The 17,298-nt window shown below is 32.8% G+C and overlaps 2 protein-coding genes across 6 annotated transcripts; one reads left to right on the top strand and one right to left on the bottom strand.

Moving 5' to 3' along the window:
- Positions 1–6,550: 6,550 nt before the first annotated feature.
- RpL40 (ribosomal protein L40) lies at positions 6,551–7,821 on the top strand. 2 transcript variants are annotated; one of them, XM_018518133.1, is made up of 3 exons: positions 6,551–6,645; positions 7,033–7,232; positions 7,535–7,821. In XM_018518133.1, exons 2-3 carry the CDS (start codon positions 7,043–7,045, stop codon positions 7,729–7,731), a joined length of 387 nt encoding a protein of 128 aa, XP_018373635.1. In that variant the 5' UTR covers positions 6,551–6,645; positions 7,033–7,042; the 3' UTR covers positions 7,732–7,821. The 2 variants fall into 2 exon arrangements, with proteins under 2 accessions (XP_018373635.1, XP_018373636.1); XM_018518134.1 differs by lacking the exon at positions 6,551–6,645 and adding an exon at positions 6,818–6,947.
- A 107-nt stretch (positions 7,822–7,928) lies between these two features.
- FIG4 (polyphosphoinositide phosphatase FIG4) lies at positions 7,929–16,759 on the bottom strand. Of its 4 annotated transcripts, none has more exons than XM_018518155.1 (14): positions 16,479–16,759; positions 16,182–16,407; positions 15,191–15,355; positions 14,221–14,599; positions 10,825–11,071; positions 10,559–10,754; positions 10,280–10,478; positions 9,544–10,125; positions 9,353–9,465; positions 9,006–9,246; positions 8,700–8,915; positions 8,354–8,536; positions 8,122–8,287; positions 7,929–8,061 (listed from the first exon to the last, which is right to left on the bottom strand). In XM_018518155.1, exons 1-14 carry the CDS (start codon positions 16,560–16,562, stop codon positions 7,966–7,968), a joined length of 3,093 nt encoding a protein of 1,030 aa, XP_018373657.1. In that variant the 5' UTR covers positions 16,563–16,759; the 3' UTR covers positions 7,929–7,965. The 4 variants fall into 4 exon arrangements, with proteins under 4 accessions (XP_018373657.1, XP_018373659.1, XP_018373660.1 ...); XM_018518156.1 differs by having other exon boundaries at positions 7,962–8,057; XM_018518157.1 differs by lacking the exon at positions 15,191–15,355.
- Between the last annotated feature and the right edge of the window lie 539 nt (positions 16,760–17,298).

Raw genomic sequence — 17,298 nt, 5'->3', positions numbered from 1 at the left:
AAAAACTTCCCTTCGTTTATTAATTATTCCACAACAAGGCAAATATTTATTTGCTATCAAATATTTGACATACAATAATCCGTTGGACTTGTGCCATGAAACGAAATAAGATATAAGCTGAGAAATCAATATCTTTTCGAGCGAGTTGTAAAATAAAATTTTATTGAAATTCGTACTCACCGAGTCGTCAGGAAGCGGAATTTTACTCTCCATCGATTTCTCCTCCGGTACGTACGATATGGACGCGAGACTATTCCCATCCTTGATATATCCATCGGATTACGCAATCTGCTGGCTCTTCACAATCGCACCATACCGGTTCACCTGGACGAAGGAAAATCCAGTTATCGGCTGTACTTTGCATCCGAGAGACCAGCAATTTGATTTCGTGCCCAGATATCGGTCGACACTCCGGTTAATAGATCGATCATAGTAATTACACACGCATATCGCTGAAAACGAGAGGAAAAAGAAAATGGATCGGTAATCGTGATGTCGATAATGATACTGTGAGCTTCGTTGACAGTAAAAGTGAAAGAGTAGACGAGTTCGAACGCGCCAACAAGTGTCGCGACACTCGTTCGAGCGCAAGTATATTAGATCGATCGTCGGCCGTCGCGGTTTTTCACGGTCTTCCATTGTACGGCGAAATTTATAGGGCACTTTTCGCGTTTTCGCCTCCCCCACTCGCACTTCTTCCTCTATCTATTCCCCGGCGTGAAACGCGGTGACTTGAGAGAAATGCGCGATCCAACGAAACGCTCGAGGAGACAGAGAGAAGTCGTAAAGCTTCCTCATCGTTGTATCGCGAAACTCATTCGAGTTTATGGAATGCGTCCGGCGGACGAGCACAGACGGAAGGCGAAAAAATGATAGTAATACGAAAACATAGGCGAATTAAAAAGGAAATTACAAAAGAAATTTGTTTTGGAAAGTCAAACGTTCTTTGAATCATATCCAACTTGTTGGATATATTTTGAACAAAAGAAATTAATAAATATCCGATTTTTTTGTTCATATATTTTGAACAAAAGATATTTATAATCCATAAAATATTTATAATACATGAAGATATTTATAAGTATCCAATATTCGAATCATTCAATTGAATAAAATGAGAAATGTGTAAACATTCGATCTTCAAATCATCGAATCAGCTATTTGATATATTTTGAATGAAAAAGATTTATAAATATCTAATTCTCTCGAATTGTCTAATTTGTTTAATATATTTTAAACGAAAAAAATTCATAAATATTTGATTTTAATTTAATTTCAACGTCTAATTTTTTTATGTATCTTAAACTAACGATAAAAAATATGTTTTAGTTAAATTTTTTTAAATTAATGATATATTACAATTAATTTTTAGTCTCAGAGGTTGTTATTATAAATTCAATCCACTTTTCGTTTCGCCCATTTCTCACAACTGCAATTAATTAAGGAATTAGTTAAGGAAGTATGAATAACGAACGATATGTTTAAGGAGTTACATACGTTATATTCTTGACGCCGAAAAGTTGTATTTTGGGATTTTTTCTCAAAGAGATAAAATAAAATAAAATAAAAAACTACTAATTTCACATTGTTCCTTAATATTTTATTTACATAAAAAATTTTTTTCTATTGAATTGGGTTACATATATGCTCTGTAAAATGCAGCCGCTGCACAAAAATCAAGACTCTATGGATAGCATTCTAACTTCTTTTTTTGTAGAAAAACAAAAGTATTAAAATTCCAGTTGTCTTCTAAAATAACATTATAGTTAAATTTCAACGGCCCATTTTTTTTAATTTATAATTTTGAATATTTTTCTAATAAGTTTAAAAATTAAATTTTTAAGAAAAAATTGATACTTTTTTAACAGTCAAAAATCTTACTTTTTATATACATTCAAAAATTTAAGCCTAACCCTCAGCTTTATTTTAGAAGACAGTACTGGAATTTTAATAGTTTTGTCTCTTCAGGAAAATTAAAATGGAGCCTGGATTTTCGTCAACGCGCGTGCAGACGTTGACGCTGTTGCAGATTACGGAGCCTATATGTAACCAAATTGGACAAAAAATTATTTATATAAATAAAATATCAAGAATTATTAGTTTTCGATTTATTTTACTACCTTCCTAAAAAAAAATTCCCAAAATAAATTTTTCGACGCTGAGAACATATATAATCCCTTAATGATTTTCTCTTTGACAATACCGCAAGGATCTTGTGTTTGCAACTGGATAGGCGACATGGTAAATCGCGCATAATCGCAAGACATCTCCCTGTTCTCCAGACAGGTGAGCATCTAGGTCAGGGCGCTAAGTTTAAGGGTTACTACTGAAATTTGCATATCGCTTGAGTCCGAGGCGCAGAACTCTCGTCTCCTCTCGAAAGCCGGATACGGGCAAACATGTGTGTGTGAGCGTGCCTACAATCGCAAGTGTGAAATTGCACAAACGTATTACCGAGAGGTAATACGCAAACATACCTTGAGATCGTGATACTGAAGTTCGTTATTGACTTCTTGGTCGCTTTGCGCCTTCATGACGATCAACGCTGCTCAAGTTTCCTCGCATAGTGACACGTAGACATTATGCTCCTTATGCTTTTCAAAATATTAGTAATCTGTAATAAATTGAAAATAATTATTGATCTATATAATATTAAATCTGCATAAAATTTCTAATAATTAATAATTAAATTTATGTAATATTAATTAATGATTTATATATTAATTAAAGTAATGTTATTATTTTGTATATGTTATTATTTTCCAAACAGAAAAAGTTACAACATTTATCATGACATTAAAATGGTGTCAAAACGACTCAAAATAATTAAAAACACTTTTTTATCTATTTTAACGTTGAAATGACATTTTCATGACTTGTTATTCTGTTTGAGTTTTCATGTATATTTAGTAAATATCAACTAACAATAACGTAATGAAAACATTATAATTTCAACAATATAAACATAATACACATGTTGTACATAAGGGTTATATTATTAATAGTATGGAATTATAACATTCATATTATACTATAACTTTCAGTTAGTGTTTATTAGACACTCAAACAAAACACAAATTATCATCAAAACAACTCTAAAATAATGACTAAAAATTAATTTTCAATCATTTACGATTTATTTTAACGCCATTTTGACGTTACCGTGAGATCACATGAAAATTACATGTTTATGACTGGAAAATTACTTAAATTACATAAATATGATTGGAAATTTACTGGAAATTGTAAATTTCCAATCATATGTAATTTCCATGTAAAATTACATGCATTTTTTTCAGTGTTGTTCTGCTTGAGTGATAATTGTTTCGACGAACTTTTCTTTTCTGCATTAATTCACTCTAAATTTTTGGGAGTAAAATTTCACTCCCGAAGAGTGACAGTTGCGTTAATCCAGCAGAAGTAAATTTTTCACTCTTAGAAAGTGAAGAATCACTCTTCGAGAATAAAAAAAATCCCTCCAAGCGACAGTCAATTTTCAATCTCTGCGAAGAGTGAATAATTTCACCCTCTGAAAGCAGACTAAAGGTAAATATTAAATTTAGTCCCCCTGACGAAAATGGGCTCATTTAACGTGTTATTGCACAAAATGAACAAATATGTGAAGAAAAGCGTCCCATACAGCACAAAATTTGCAGCAATATCGCTGCAAAAACGCTGCAATATTGTTGCAATGTTGCAGCATTGTTGCTGCAACTTTTGTGCTGTAGGGAGTCGCTGTGCCTCGCCAACGAGATATTAATCATTAAAGTTGATCTTTTAGAAAATTCACTCCTTGAAAAAGTGAAGTGAAATTCACTCTTGCCGGACTGATCACTTTTCTTGGAGTAAGATTTCACTCCCAAACTCCAAAAATTTAGAGTGTTTTGTTTCCATAAATCGAACATCTGGCGATAATTATTACGCTTTCGAGAAATAAATACGCGGATCATTGTGCTTTCGAGGGATAAATACCTGAGATCGCGAACTAACGGTGTATAATGGCGGTGGCAGTTTTGCGCGTCGCGTTAGATCTGCGACGACGGAGGTTCGCGACACCTTACGATATGTTCACAATAATCGCACGGACATTAATCACTTTGTGTCGAACGATCGTAAGAAACACTAACTGCGAATCACGCACAATCTGTCGTGACATGTTCGAATACCTACGATTCAAAATCCTTTCACGAAGAGACGCCGCGATTTGGCGCGATTTTGGAGGATCGTTGGTGGAATGTGAAGTGAGGTACGTTCAAAAAATAAAAGCATCTAGCGGCCGACCAATCACAGCCGAGAGTTTCGGAATAGCCATCTCTCACGGACTACGATTGGTCGACTCGCTTCACTACGCGAATCAAACTGATTAAATTCAAGCTGGCTTATTTAATGGTTTTTAAAACGAGGTAAAAATTACAAAAGCGAACTCACTAGGTGTTGACGAACCAATATCTAATAAATTCTAATAAATTCTAATAAATTGTTAACCTTTGTAATTTTTATTTCATTTCAAGGGGGTCAATATATATACTGTGTATCTTGAAATGAGATGAAAATTATAAATGTGAACAATTTCAATAGATAACCATTATTTACCAATGAAATTATAATATATAGGGAGTTTTTGCAATATCGTGTGTCCAAATACGGTACAAATGTTAAAGTTTCTCATTATTTAGTGCGCAATTTGAAATAGCATGACTTTAACGTTTACATGTTGTATCTGAATACACGGTATTGCAAAAACGCTATTATTTGAGCGAATTTGTTTACTTTCGTAATTTTCATTTCGTTTCAAGATACATAATCAACTCCAATCATCATAATAACTCAAATAGAAAATAGTGGTCATATTATCAATTGTAGGTTTACAGCTCGATTTACGCCAAAATTATAAAACATCGATGTTATGAAACTAATCAATCACAGTCATTCCATTTTTCAGAGAAAGAGTTATGGATTGGCAGTTTTATAACATCGATGTTATAACACTTCGGCGTAAACCGAACCGTGTAAATGTAGTCATTAAGAACATCATCATAACCTTAGCCATGTTCCAATAATGCACTGCTAGTATTGAAAATCTGTTCACGCTACATATACTGTAGATTCCCGGGAAAAAATAGCTGCGTTCAACAGAAAAAGCAGCTTTGCAACTGTTGTAAAATTCTTGAATATGATTGATTTATACATTTAGATCTAATGAGAAACTAAGGGCAAGACCAATCATATTAAAGAATTTTAACAATAAACTTATTCATAACCTCGCAATAAAGCGAATTTCAACCGGTTGAAATTCGCCTAAAGCAGTATCCTGATTGGTTCATCGGCTTAAATTTATACCTTATGCATACTGTTACGGAATTTTGTGTGCAGCAGCCCTTAGTAATATCTTAAGACGCTAATGCAGTCTTCTGATTGGTTCGTGACTTTTTAAGACCATATTTAAGACAGTATTGAATATAAGACCTGACTATGGCCGATATTCATAGTCAAATCTTATATTCAAGACCGTCTTAAGTAAGGTCTTAAGAAGTCACGAACCAATCAGAAAGCTGCATTGACGTCTTTAGACATTACTAAAGGGCATTCCACACAAACTTGCATAGTCGCATAAACATATACATAAAGAAAATCATCCAATCATAGTTTACGTTTATCTGTATGACAGAAATGTGATTGGATAATTTTCTTTATGCATATGGTTATGTGGCTCTGTAAGTTTGTGTGGAATGGTCCTTAAGGCCAGAATCAGACTACGCATTGAAGAATGAGATTGAAGGTTGAAAGATTGAACTTTACCCAATCAGAACAAAAGAAACCAAAATTTCTTTGTCCTCATTGGTGAAATTTCAATCTTTAATCTTCAATCTCAATCTTCAATGCATATGCTGAATTCACACTGCATCCGATTTGCGTCGTACGACGCATATAGGATGCAGTGTGAATACAGCATTAGTCTGATTCCAACTTAATGCTGGATTCACAGTGCATCCGATGTGCGTCGTACGACGCTCTGCAACCAATCAGAAACAGGATTCCGATGATACGAAGCAAAATCCATCGAAATCCTGTTTTCTGATTGGTTGAAGAGTGTTATACGACGCAAATCGGATGCAGTGTGAATCCAGCATATGGCCGGTATTCATAGTTGGTTCTTATTTTAAGGCCGTCTTAAGTAATGTCTTAAGTCGCTAATGCGGCCCTCTGATTGGTTCATGACATTAGGTCTGTTCTTTTTGGCCGAACTTTTGCACCAGTTCATCTTTCTTCCTTTTCTCTCCAGGAGGAAAGAAGAGGAAGAAAGGTGAACTGGTGCAAAAGTTCAGCCAAAAAGAACAGGCTTCATATGTGAAACGGAATGCACTTTTGCCGTCTTGAACTCGTTCAATGGCTGTGTTTAACGGACTCAACAGTTAAGTAAGCGCTCGCTGCTACTGATTTATTCTTCCGGATCTAAAATGCTGATTGGATGATCTAAGAGAATATACCAATAACAGCGACTGTTGAGTCCGCTGAACGCAGCCAATAATGTCGCTCGACAAGATGTCGCGCAAGTCGCGATTCCATGTATCGACGGAAGTCGACGGCGCGGCCATGTCAGAGTTCTTTTTACGTTGGTTTTATTAGCAGCACGTTGTCGGAACGGTAAGTGTGACATTCACTTTTGAACGTTTCCTTGTAACTGCGTTTTCGCTTGTCGCTAAGTCTCATAAGTTCAGCTATTTGTATTATTCGCTGTTTGCAAAAAAATTCAAATAATTCTTTAACAAAGATGGCCTGAAAAACAAATGCGACGCGTGACGACTTTGCGTTGTTAACGTCAGTCTGTCAGTCGTTCTAAATTTTAGTGTTTTTTTTTCCCACGATTCTGCCTCCTCTCGATAAAAATAAATTGCAAACCGAAAACTATTCTGAGTTCGTCTCGCAGTATTTTCTTGGTACTCTTGGTAGTTGTCGAACGAGATTGTTTTTACATCACACGCACGTGGATATCGTGACGAAAGTTTACGGGCTGATTTTGTTACAATTCAGATAAACCATCATGCAGATATTCGTAAAAACCCTCACGGGTAAAACCATTACCCTTGAGGTAGAAGCCTCCGATACCATCGAGAATGTCAAGGCCAAGATCCAGGACAAGGAGGGAATTCCGCCAGATCAACAGCGACTCATCTTCGCCGGCAAGCAGCTGGAGGATGGACGCACTTTGTCCGATTATAATATCCAAAAAGGTGCGAATATACCTAATGTTAAATAAAATTTATCGAATTTGGCAAGTCTTCAAAGTAAAGATTAGATTTTATAACATATCAAAGGCTTGTTCTTTTTCCTAGGACTGAATCTTTTGCATGCTTCATCTTCTTTTTCTTTTCACATTGAAGAGAAAAAAAAACATAATTCATGCAAGTTCAGTTCCTCCAGGGTATGGAAAAAGAGCAGACCAAATGTGGCATTAAATTTAGAAAAATGTATAAAAATATGAAAGGAACTCATGGACATTGTATGAAAATGACTTTTATTTTTTCTTCTGTAGAATCGACCCTCCACCTGGTACTTCGTCTCCGAGGAGGCGTAATTGAACCCACGTTGCGTATACTCGCACAAAAATATAACTGCGATAAAATGATCTGTCGCAAGTGCTATGCTCGTCTTCATCCACGAGCAACCAATTGCCGTAAGAAGAAGTGTGGCCACACGAATAATATCCGACCAAAAAAGAAGCTGAAGTAAACTAGAAAACAAATTTCATTTTCCATATTATGGAAATGGAAGTATATGTTTCTTATATATGACATCAATAAACTATAACTAGTAAACTGATCTTTTGTACTTTATTCTTCTCGTACACTTGACAAAATAAATTAAATTTTTAATATAAAATAAACATATAAAGAGCTAAAGTATTATAAGATAATTGCATATATACAATAAGTTTAAGTTATAAAACCTGAAATTGATTTGGTCTTATCCTGAGCACACGGGTTTCATAAGTAATTTGTACTGAGAAGCATAAGCCTCATACAAATTCATATCATTTGGATTTGGTATCGTGCCACCTACCTGTAAAAGTATTCATAAATATAGTTATACAATATTTAATTGTGCAACAAATTTACATACTGTGGCTCTTTTCACGTATTGCTCGTATATGCTTATGTTTGCATCTTTAACACTAGGCAACATTATGACAGCAGCTGTAGATTCGTGAAAAGATGTTTGAATTAGTTTCAAACGCAGTTTAGTATGATCTGTAGAATATGTTGCATTTCGTCCTATTAGAACAAATCTGAAAAAAGGAAAATATTAAAATATGTAAAATTTATTACATGTTCGTATAAACAAATATCATTACCTTTTATAAAGAATAATGTCATTCCGTTTTGGATATTCTGGCTCTATGCCATATACTTCCTTCATAGAGGGAAACAATGATTCAAATGACATTAATTCTGAACTGTCTTTAGAAGTAATTAATTGAGAATCGTCCATTTGTTGATGGCTTTCATCTTCATCTGAACTTGAATCTTCACTTGAGCTGCAACATATGATCGATATTATTAATTAATCGAAGTTAATTATAAATATACTAAGAGAAGCGCGCTAAATAAATATTAATATATTAACTATAAATAAATATAAATATTAATTTTTATTTATAATTAACTCCAAAGAATAAAATTGATAATTATGATACATACCTTGCGCTAGATGTTGTACTACTCGTACTACTTTGACCAGTCATAGATGGATTTTTCATGTTTAAGTTTTTACTACCTGCTTCTTCTCTCCGTCTACCTGGTCGTACACGAACGGCAAATGGACTATAGCAGGTAGTAAAATGTGGCATAAAATCTCTGACAGAGTGACTTATTTTATATGCATACACTTCAGATAGTAAAGATAATTCATACGGCCTAAAATATTTATATAAAATTTTTCGTGAAACATGAATTGAATGTACATACGTATAATAATATGTATAATTATGAAATAAGTGATGCTACCTGTGATAATCATAATAAACGTCAATCATATCTTCTATTGAATTTTGCACTTGTATCATTTCTGAACAGGATTTAGTTACTTCATCAAGTGCGTAAGGAAGACATTTCAATACATTTTTATCCCACCATTGTGTCAGAAGTCTTCTTTTACGCGAGTAATGACAAGCTGGTAGGTGATGGAGATAATAATCTGTTAGAATTTCCCATATTGGAGGCTTACCTTCTTCAGGTATGAACAATCCTAAGATATACGCATATTAATTAAACTATAATTATAGATTGTTTTGCAAATAGAGATAATTATAGATTGTTTTGTAAAGATTAGATAGATATGTGATATTATTTACCCAGAAATAAATTAATTGTATGCTGTTTTTCTTGATCACTAAATGTATTACTGTAATATCTGCTTAAAGTTTGCATAATATCGTTACCCTGACTTGTCCATGGAGCGGTTTTTCTAAATAACAGTTTTGTATAATCAAAATTATTTTAATTTAATATATTACCACATTCTAATGTAATAACATTCACCTACCTATATGTTTTAATTCTATGTACTAGTTGTGAACCACCATATTGCAAGGCTAAAGTATCTCCATGATCTTCGTACAATTCCTCTAACATTCTTACGCAATCAGAATCAAATTCGAGTTTAGGAGACTCTAGTACACCCAAAGCACACAACTGAAACCCTAAGGCACATTTTCCTATTGCAAATTGAGCTGTATTTGTTCGGTCTAAGCAATCTACACAATTTGTTCTGATAATTCCAGTTTGTACAGTTCCTCTCTTAGCAAAACATTCCTTCACTTTGTTTTGGATTTGATTTAATTCATTTATTTTATTAATTTCTATATTTGAATGAGAATCATATATAAAATTTGTTTGCTCATTACAATCTATTTTAATTGAAGTATTAATAGAGCTTTTGATGTCATTTAAATTAGATAATAAAGTCGAATTTGAATTTGTCTTGTGGAGTTTTCTCGTACTATTATTTTGTGGTGAAAACAGATTTCTCTGATTATAATAAGGATTTTGTGACTGATAAATACCAGTCTTTAATACAGCATTGTGAGCAATATTTCCTAATCGCCCCATAACATTCACTTTTTTTCTATAAAAACAAAGAAATTAACGAAAATTAATTATAACGAAATTATTATTTCGTATACAGGATGGAGTAATAACTTTGTCTACCTTGAATATCTCCGCTATTTTTAGAGATATGAAAATATTGTAATTACAAAAGTTACCTTTTATAAATTTACCTTTTGCTCATACGTGCCATATCAAAACTTATATATTGAATATGATGTTCCGGAGGTAGAAACTGATTCAAATATTTCACAGCCATACTTAATTCTTCACTTAATGTACTTTCATGCTTTTTCTTCTCTCGTTTTTTAACTAAATTTAATATTATTATTGGTGATCCATATCTTTTCAACAGTTGATTAAAATGCGCTCCTAAAAGTATGTTAAACGTACAAGAATAAAGTAATTTCATATCAGAATAAAACAATTTATCAATTTTTATATATCAATACCTGCTGTTTCTACATAAGGATCAGACAAATCACAAGTTATAGTCGGTTTTGGGACCATCTTACTAACATCCTGGCTCCAATGAGCAGGCACTGATCCACGCATTTGTACAAAAGAACTGAAACGTCCTTTACTTAGAGAACTCACGCCAGAATCATGAACGATTTGTTCCGTTTCTACTTCATTCGCGACATCTCCCTATATTCATATGTAATCATCAGTTTACATATCTATGAAAAATATGTATTATAAATGCATCTGCACATACATCAAAATTTGCACCACGTTTCAAAAAACGTGTTCCTGCATATTTGTTACTTCTTCTGGCAATAACGGTGACATACATAGATCTTCCAAAAATGCTCACATTTGACTGACCAATAAAGCCATGTATTATATACAATATCCATTCAGGATGCAAATCTTTTTCTACTGGCTTTAAAAGATGGGAATTCCACACAAAACGACGATGTGGATTACTACGTATACCGTAATCCATATAATTCTCGCCTTTACTATAATTGCGTTTCAGATTCTTATTAATTATCTCCTTATTATACTACATTTAAATACAATATATATCTTTAAATTTTCTTAATCCGGGAATAGTCACTTGGGATATTCCTGCCTCAGCGGCAAAAAATACGAATTATTGTAAAATATTGTTTTGTATATTGTTTAATAAATTTCTTTCTTTTTTAATAGGTATTCTTTATGAATAATTTAAATATGTAATTTTTTTTTTCCGAAAATTCGCAATAAAAAAGCGTTATTTAAACATTTTTTTTTAATACTGTGAAAAGCTACTTATGCTTATTTTATTTAATGTTTATTTAGCTTCTACATACTTTTTTTTAGAAAATTGTGATTAAATCCATATTCGTAATATTTTTAACCTTCCAGTGGGCGCGTACGTGTTTTCGAAGGGGATACAGGTAAAATCTATTTTCTGGATCTCGGCTTCCCAAGATATTCTTTCAGTGTCTTTCGGACCGTCGATTCTACTTTTGTAATTTAATGTGTTACAGATATAAAAACATAGTGTTTCTGTTGATCTGTCGATCCGCAATTGAATTTTAATAGAATCCTCATTCGTTTTAGATGATGTATGTTTATATAACGATAAACATAAAAAATGTTCTTTATACTCCATTTAAAACTGATTACTTTGACCTGACTGTCGGTAATGCACTGTTCTATTCTATGCTCTCTTAGGAAATATAGTTGAATACTCTGTGTGATTCATGTAATTTAGACCCTTAATAATTCTTCTTTTTTGTCTTGCAACTGCTAGTCATCTTCTGTATGATGGTAATGAAAAAGTAGTCACACAATATAGTCGATATCACGCAAGACTTCTTTTTTTTTCGACACTCGAATAATTAACAGATGCCAACCGTGAGAGTACCTATGTCGAACTGCTCGATATAGTCACTTGTATGATGGTTATAATGAAAAAGTATAAGTCACACAATATAGTCGAGATGATGAGATCATTAATAAAGATGAGGTTGACTTGATTTGAATTTTGATATTATACTAAGACCATTTCTAACGTATTTTATAAATTAAAACATGAATTAATTATAATTTATTAATCTTTTTGATATACGACAAATCTTCACTTGTGTGGTTCAATCTTAACAGTTTCATAGCTGGTTTAGGAGTTTAATAATTTAATAATTAATTGATGCAAACCGTAGGAGTCTAGTACCGTAGTACCTAGTCAAACTCAGATCGCGTTCTGTTAACGTATGTTGTTTACGTAGAATCAATTTTTAAGATATCAGGCCATTTTTTCAGAAAAATGTTCCTGTGGAGGATACACAGGAATCGCTCAATGCCGGTGAAAAGCGAGAGAGGTGCAAGTTGTGCAAAAATACAACCATCATCCTTAAATGCAACAAATGTTTTCATTTTACTTGCAAAAAACATTCGACGACGATTATTATTTGCAATAATTATACTACGACTAAAAGCGCATAAAACTTTGTTTTATTAATCCATTTTCTAATAAAAGGTAAAACTTATTTTTTTTAACAAATGATTATTTAGATATCATAAACTTTCATCGCATAATGCTTATTTGACGATATTACGCTTTAATCTTTCGAATTTTCATTCTTATTCTACGGTGTTCTCTACATGGCGCGCTTGCTCCCGTTATGAAAAGGCGCGCGCCCACTAGAAGGTTTAATATTAATATATCGGAAAATAACATAGGGAATGTATTTTGGTCATGTTATTTTTTTTCTAGGTGAAGGCACCAAAAAGATATAATGATCATCTCCTACTTTTTAAAATGGAATTATATAATTTTTTCACGTAGTGATTCCTCTAATTATTCTGCATATAAAAATATTAAGATTGAAATATCAAAAAATCAATAGTTTACGAGATATTGAGTTAACTTGTAGTTGCTTAAGGGTCGACAGAAGAGACTATGGAGATCTCTGGTCGGAGACGAATTACTTTATGTTGAAATTATAGCTAAAATACTGCATGAATAACGTTTTAATTGTGATATTCGTAATTTTGAAAGTCATCTGAAGGCTCTATACAGAGGGCGTATACAGAGTGAAATTTTTTTTAAAGGCAAAGTAAAAAAATTCTGATATCTCGCCCGATGTGTACTAGTACACTTGAGCTACATATAATTTTATTTATAACTTTTCAAGAATCAATTTGCAAAATCCGGCTCTGTACGTATACGTCTTTGCAGCTTCATAAAAAAGAAGCCGAAAAAGGTCTCATGATGTAATATTATTTCTAGGAGATCAAATATCAGCATGAAAATGTGTATCTGTACCATGAATAAGGAGTTCATTAATATCATTTTATTTATTATAATAATAAGGAGTTCATCAAGTATCATTTTATTTATTATAATATTTTTAAGAGCGAAAATTTAAAATTCTGCTCTATAATAGGCTTCGTAGCTTAAATATAAGCCAAAACGAGTTTTATGGCAAAATATTTCTTCTACAAGTCAATATAATAATGGTAGAGTCTGATAGAGTGCAGATATGCAGTTACAAATGGGGTGTAAAGTTGGCTTCTGTCACTGTTGTCGACCATTAAAAAAATGTAGATAAAATAGATAGCTTTTTTAAATAAGCAACTATGTGTTTTTTATATCAATTGATTCATTTCATTATTTTGTTCACACATAAAAATATTAAAGTACGATATATAATAAAAAATTAATAGATATTTAACATTTTATTCCAAAATAAAGTATAAAATATCTCAAACTATTAGTTTTTTTATATCTCTACCTTAATATTTTTATATGCAGAATAATTAGAGCAATCATACTATGCAAAAAAAATCAATTTCATTTTAAAAAATGGAGGTAATCTTCGTATCTTTTTGATGCCTCTTAGAAGAAAAATAACATGGCCAAAATACGTTTCTCTCGAAATTGTTCCACTTTTATATAAAACATTTTTTTTGTATCATTAATAATTTCGGAGAAAATTGACTGTATTGATTAAAATGAACTATCCTGTAAAATATGTTAATAAGAGTAATTTTTATTTGAGTATAAGACCCCAAATGATTGCTTACATGTAAAAGAAATCAGATAACTACTCCCGAATTAAGTAAGTTATAAACTCCCGAGTTAAGTAAGTAAACTGAGCATTGAGATACTATAACATACTGTTCAGTCTGCCAATCTTTTCTAAATGCCCACATGTTAAAAAAATCTTCAGAATTATCTGGTTCTTCAGATTCCCTTTGGCTAGTAGACATGTCAGTGAGAACATCAGATTTGATACGCGTTGGCGGTGCCATATTACTTTGAAAAGTACGTGATATATCATATGAATAACTGAAGTAGAAGTTACTGCTGAGATCAATACTTTGAAACATTTTTACATATCTCTGTTCATCAGGATGGAAGATTCGTACAATGTCATTTGGTATGTATATCATTGATGTATCTTCTATTTTATATATTGTATGATGACCAATAACTGCAATTCGGCGACGTTTTGTAACTAGGATTATGTAATATCCTTCCAAAAAACGTATAAACCCTGCATCAAATATTTTTTTCTAAAATATGTCTGTAACTTATCACTATAATTATTATTGGGTATGCTTCATATTTTCGCTATATTTCTAAATTATTTAAAAAAAAGAGTTGTTGGATATCGAAGACTTGCTTGCATATTTTATACACAATCATAAGCACTACTAATTTGTAATACGTAGCGCCCATTATCTGCGTGTTATGTGATATCCATGCATTTAGCCTAATTACATTACATGTGAGAAGTATGATATATAAGTAAATATCACACCATGCATGAGGGAGGATATGTACATACCATGATGTACCATGATGTCTGATTGCGAATATTAATTCTGTTAATCATATAGTGTTTATTATTCTAACTGATTGCATATTGGCCTATCAAATACCAATTCATTAACCGAATAACTCTGTGTTGTATAATCAATGGTATTGTATTATATTCAATGTTCTGTCATATATTCCTTTAAAATTAACACTCAAAATATTTCATTTTATGCCAATTAAATTATTTCGCAACAAAGTTATTCCGTTTATCATAATTATATACGTTTACCTTTGGCTTTGTCAATAAAAAGCTTTTATGCCTTACCAAGAAGAGCAAAAGCTGGTATTAGCCTGGGGAAAGTGTCTCTCTGCCACATACTCGTCCAGGTGAATTTAGTTTGTGTCGGTTTATGCAGTGGTTTTTGTAATTCTTGTTGCTCAGGCTCCTCTGATATACTCGAACTAGGTGCAGGTTCTTTACTATTTTTGCCTTTATTAGCAAGTAAATGTAAATAAGCTAAGTTTCGTATAACGCAATTAATAATTCCGATAAGGTGATTTTAGTATCTGATATTTAATATAAATGATATTAGTAATAGCGTGTAACAATTATAAGAAGTTTTATATATGTATATATAATATACAGGGTAATATCAGGTGTATCTGATCATCTGCAATCAGAACACACTTCAAGATTAAGCGTTTTATCCCGAATCTATTAAGCCTAATGCTGATTCTACAATGAATCAGTAGTCTGAAATCTTAGTCTTAATCGGTAAAGTTAGCCAATCAGCCTTAGTCGTGCAAGTTGGCTATTGATCAACTTCACCGATAAGACTTAGGACTACCGATTACCGACTCATTGTAGAATCAGCGTAATAGTTTGTCCAATGTTATAAACTTGTTATAAATAATTAAAAAAAATTTGTTTGAATGGTTTATTAATTGCGATCAACAAATTATTAGGTTCAATAGATTTGAGATGAAATGCTTAATCTTGTAGTGTATCCCGATTGCAAATGATCAGATGCATCCTGTATATAGAAAAGTTATCATACCAGGACAAAGCTTGTAACATTGAGGAGCCTAAGTTTCAACATTTTTACCAATATTAGAATGAGAGAGAGAGAGAGAGAGAGAGAGAGAGAGAAAGGAATGTGTATATACCATAGGTTCTAGATGCACCATTTAAATAAAAATGTGTACGACTACATAAGTAATCATGTTTTAATACATATGCGAAAGCTTATGCATGCAGTTATTATTAACTTCGTGTTTGTTAAAGTGCAAGAGAAAAACATGTGTAATGATCTTACCAACAATCCCAAAGGCGGATACAACACGTGCAACACCACCCACGTTGCTGCGCTGTCCTGCTCGTGTTCGGTTACCCATGTCAATCATGTTGACGAGATCTTTTATTTCGTCCTGATTATATTCCCTCTTGTCGTCCAGCACGACCAACTCTCTTGGTTCCATTCTGTCGATTTTCAGGACTCGAAAACGTGTTAACGTGTTGTTGGATCCCATCAGGTAGAACCGCTGTAAAAGTGTAAACCTTGAAACTTTTGATAAATTAGATGCAAGTTAAAATGTCAAAGTTAGAAACTCACGGAGTTTGTCTCGTACAGGGCAATTTTTTGTATAGAGGAGATAATTGGATGGAACACCATCGTTGATTTTCCTTGGTCTTCCATGGTGATGTAGCGCTTATCACAATTTTATTGTGAGACATACGATTAATTTTAACAGGTTGTCACTGGTGTTCTCGGCTTTCTAACAGATGATATGAAAACATAACCTTCAAATTGTTATCTGATAGCGTTTTTCACTAACTGATGCGCACTCAGTGCTCATTAATGCTGTTATACCCTAATCTAATCTGAATGTGAGATATCTCAATTAATAAATTATTTGATGTATATTTTATCAAATAACACAATAAAATATATTGGGGATTTCGCGGTTTAATGCGTCTCTATATTTTTAAACGTACTGTATTTATTAAAAGTTCTATTAGCGTTTTCGGCACGGCCAGGTTTGCACCAACCTCGGTTGGATTAATGGCGTTTTGTGCTCTCCTATTGGTAGAGCGGGTGACATCAACCAATAGGAAAGATTAATCCAACCCAGGTTGGTGCAAACCCGATCGGGCCGAAAACGCTATATGTTTATTAAAAGTACTTAAAGTATTTAAAGTTAAAGTATTTAACATTGTACATCGATTTGTGTACAACGGCTTTAAAACTGAGTGCGCACCAGCTCTGCCAGTGAAAAGCGCCTATGACCAGAGAGAAATCTAAAAGAGGCCACGCCGGTTTTTTTCCTGTTAAGCTGGAAACACAATAGACACAGGCAATAGGAACAGGCAACAGGAAATAACGAGCCGTCCAATCAGAGCTTTGGAGTATAAGTTCGATATTATATCCCAGA

This window comes from Trachymyrmex cornetzi, unplaced genomic scaffold, assembly GCF_001594075.2.
Source record: "Trachymyrmex cornetzi isolate Tcor2-1 unplaced genomic scaffold, Tcor1.1 scaffold743, whole genome shotgun sequence".
NCBI classification, from domain to species: Eukaryota; Metazoa; Arthropoda; class Insecta; order Hymenoptera; family Formicidae; genus Trachymyrmex; species Trachymyrmex cornetzi.
This window is presented reverse-complemented; position numbering and strand designations above follow the sequence as displayed.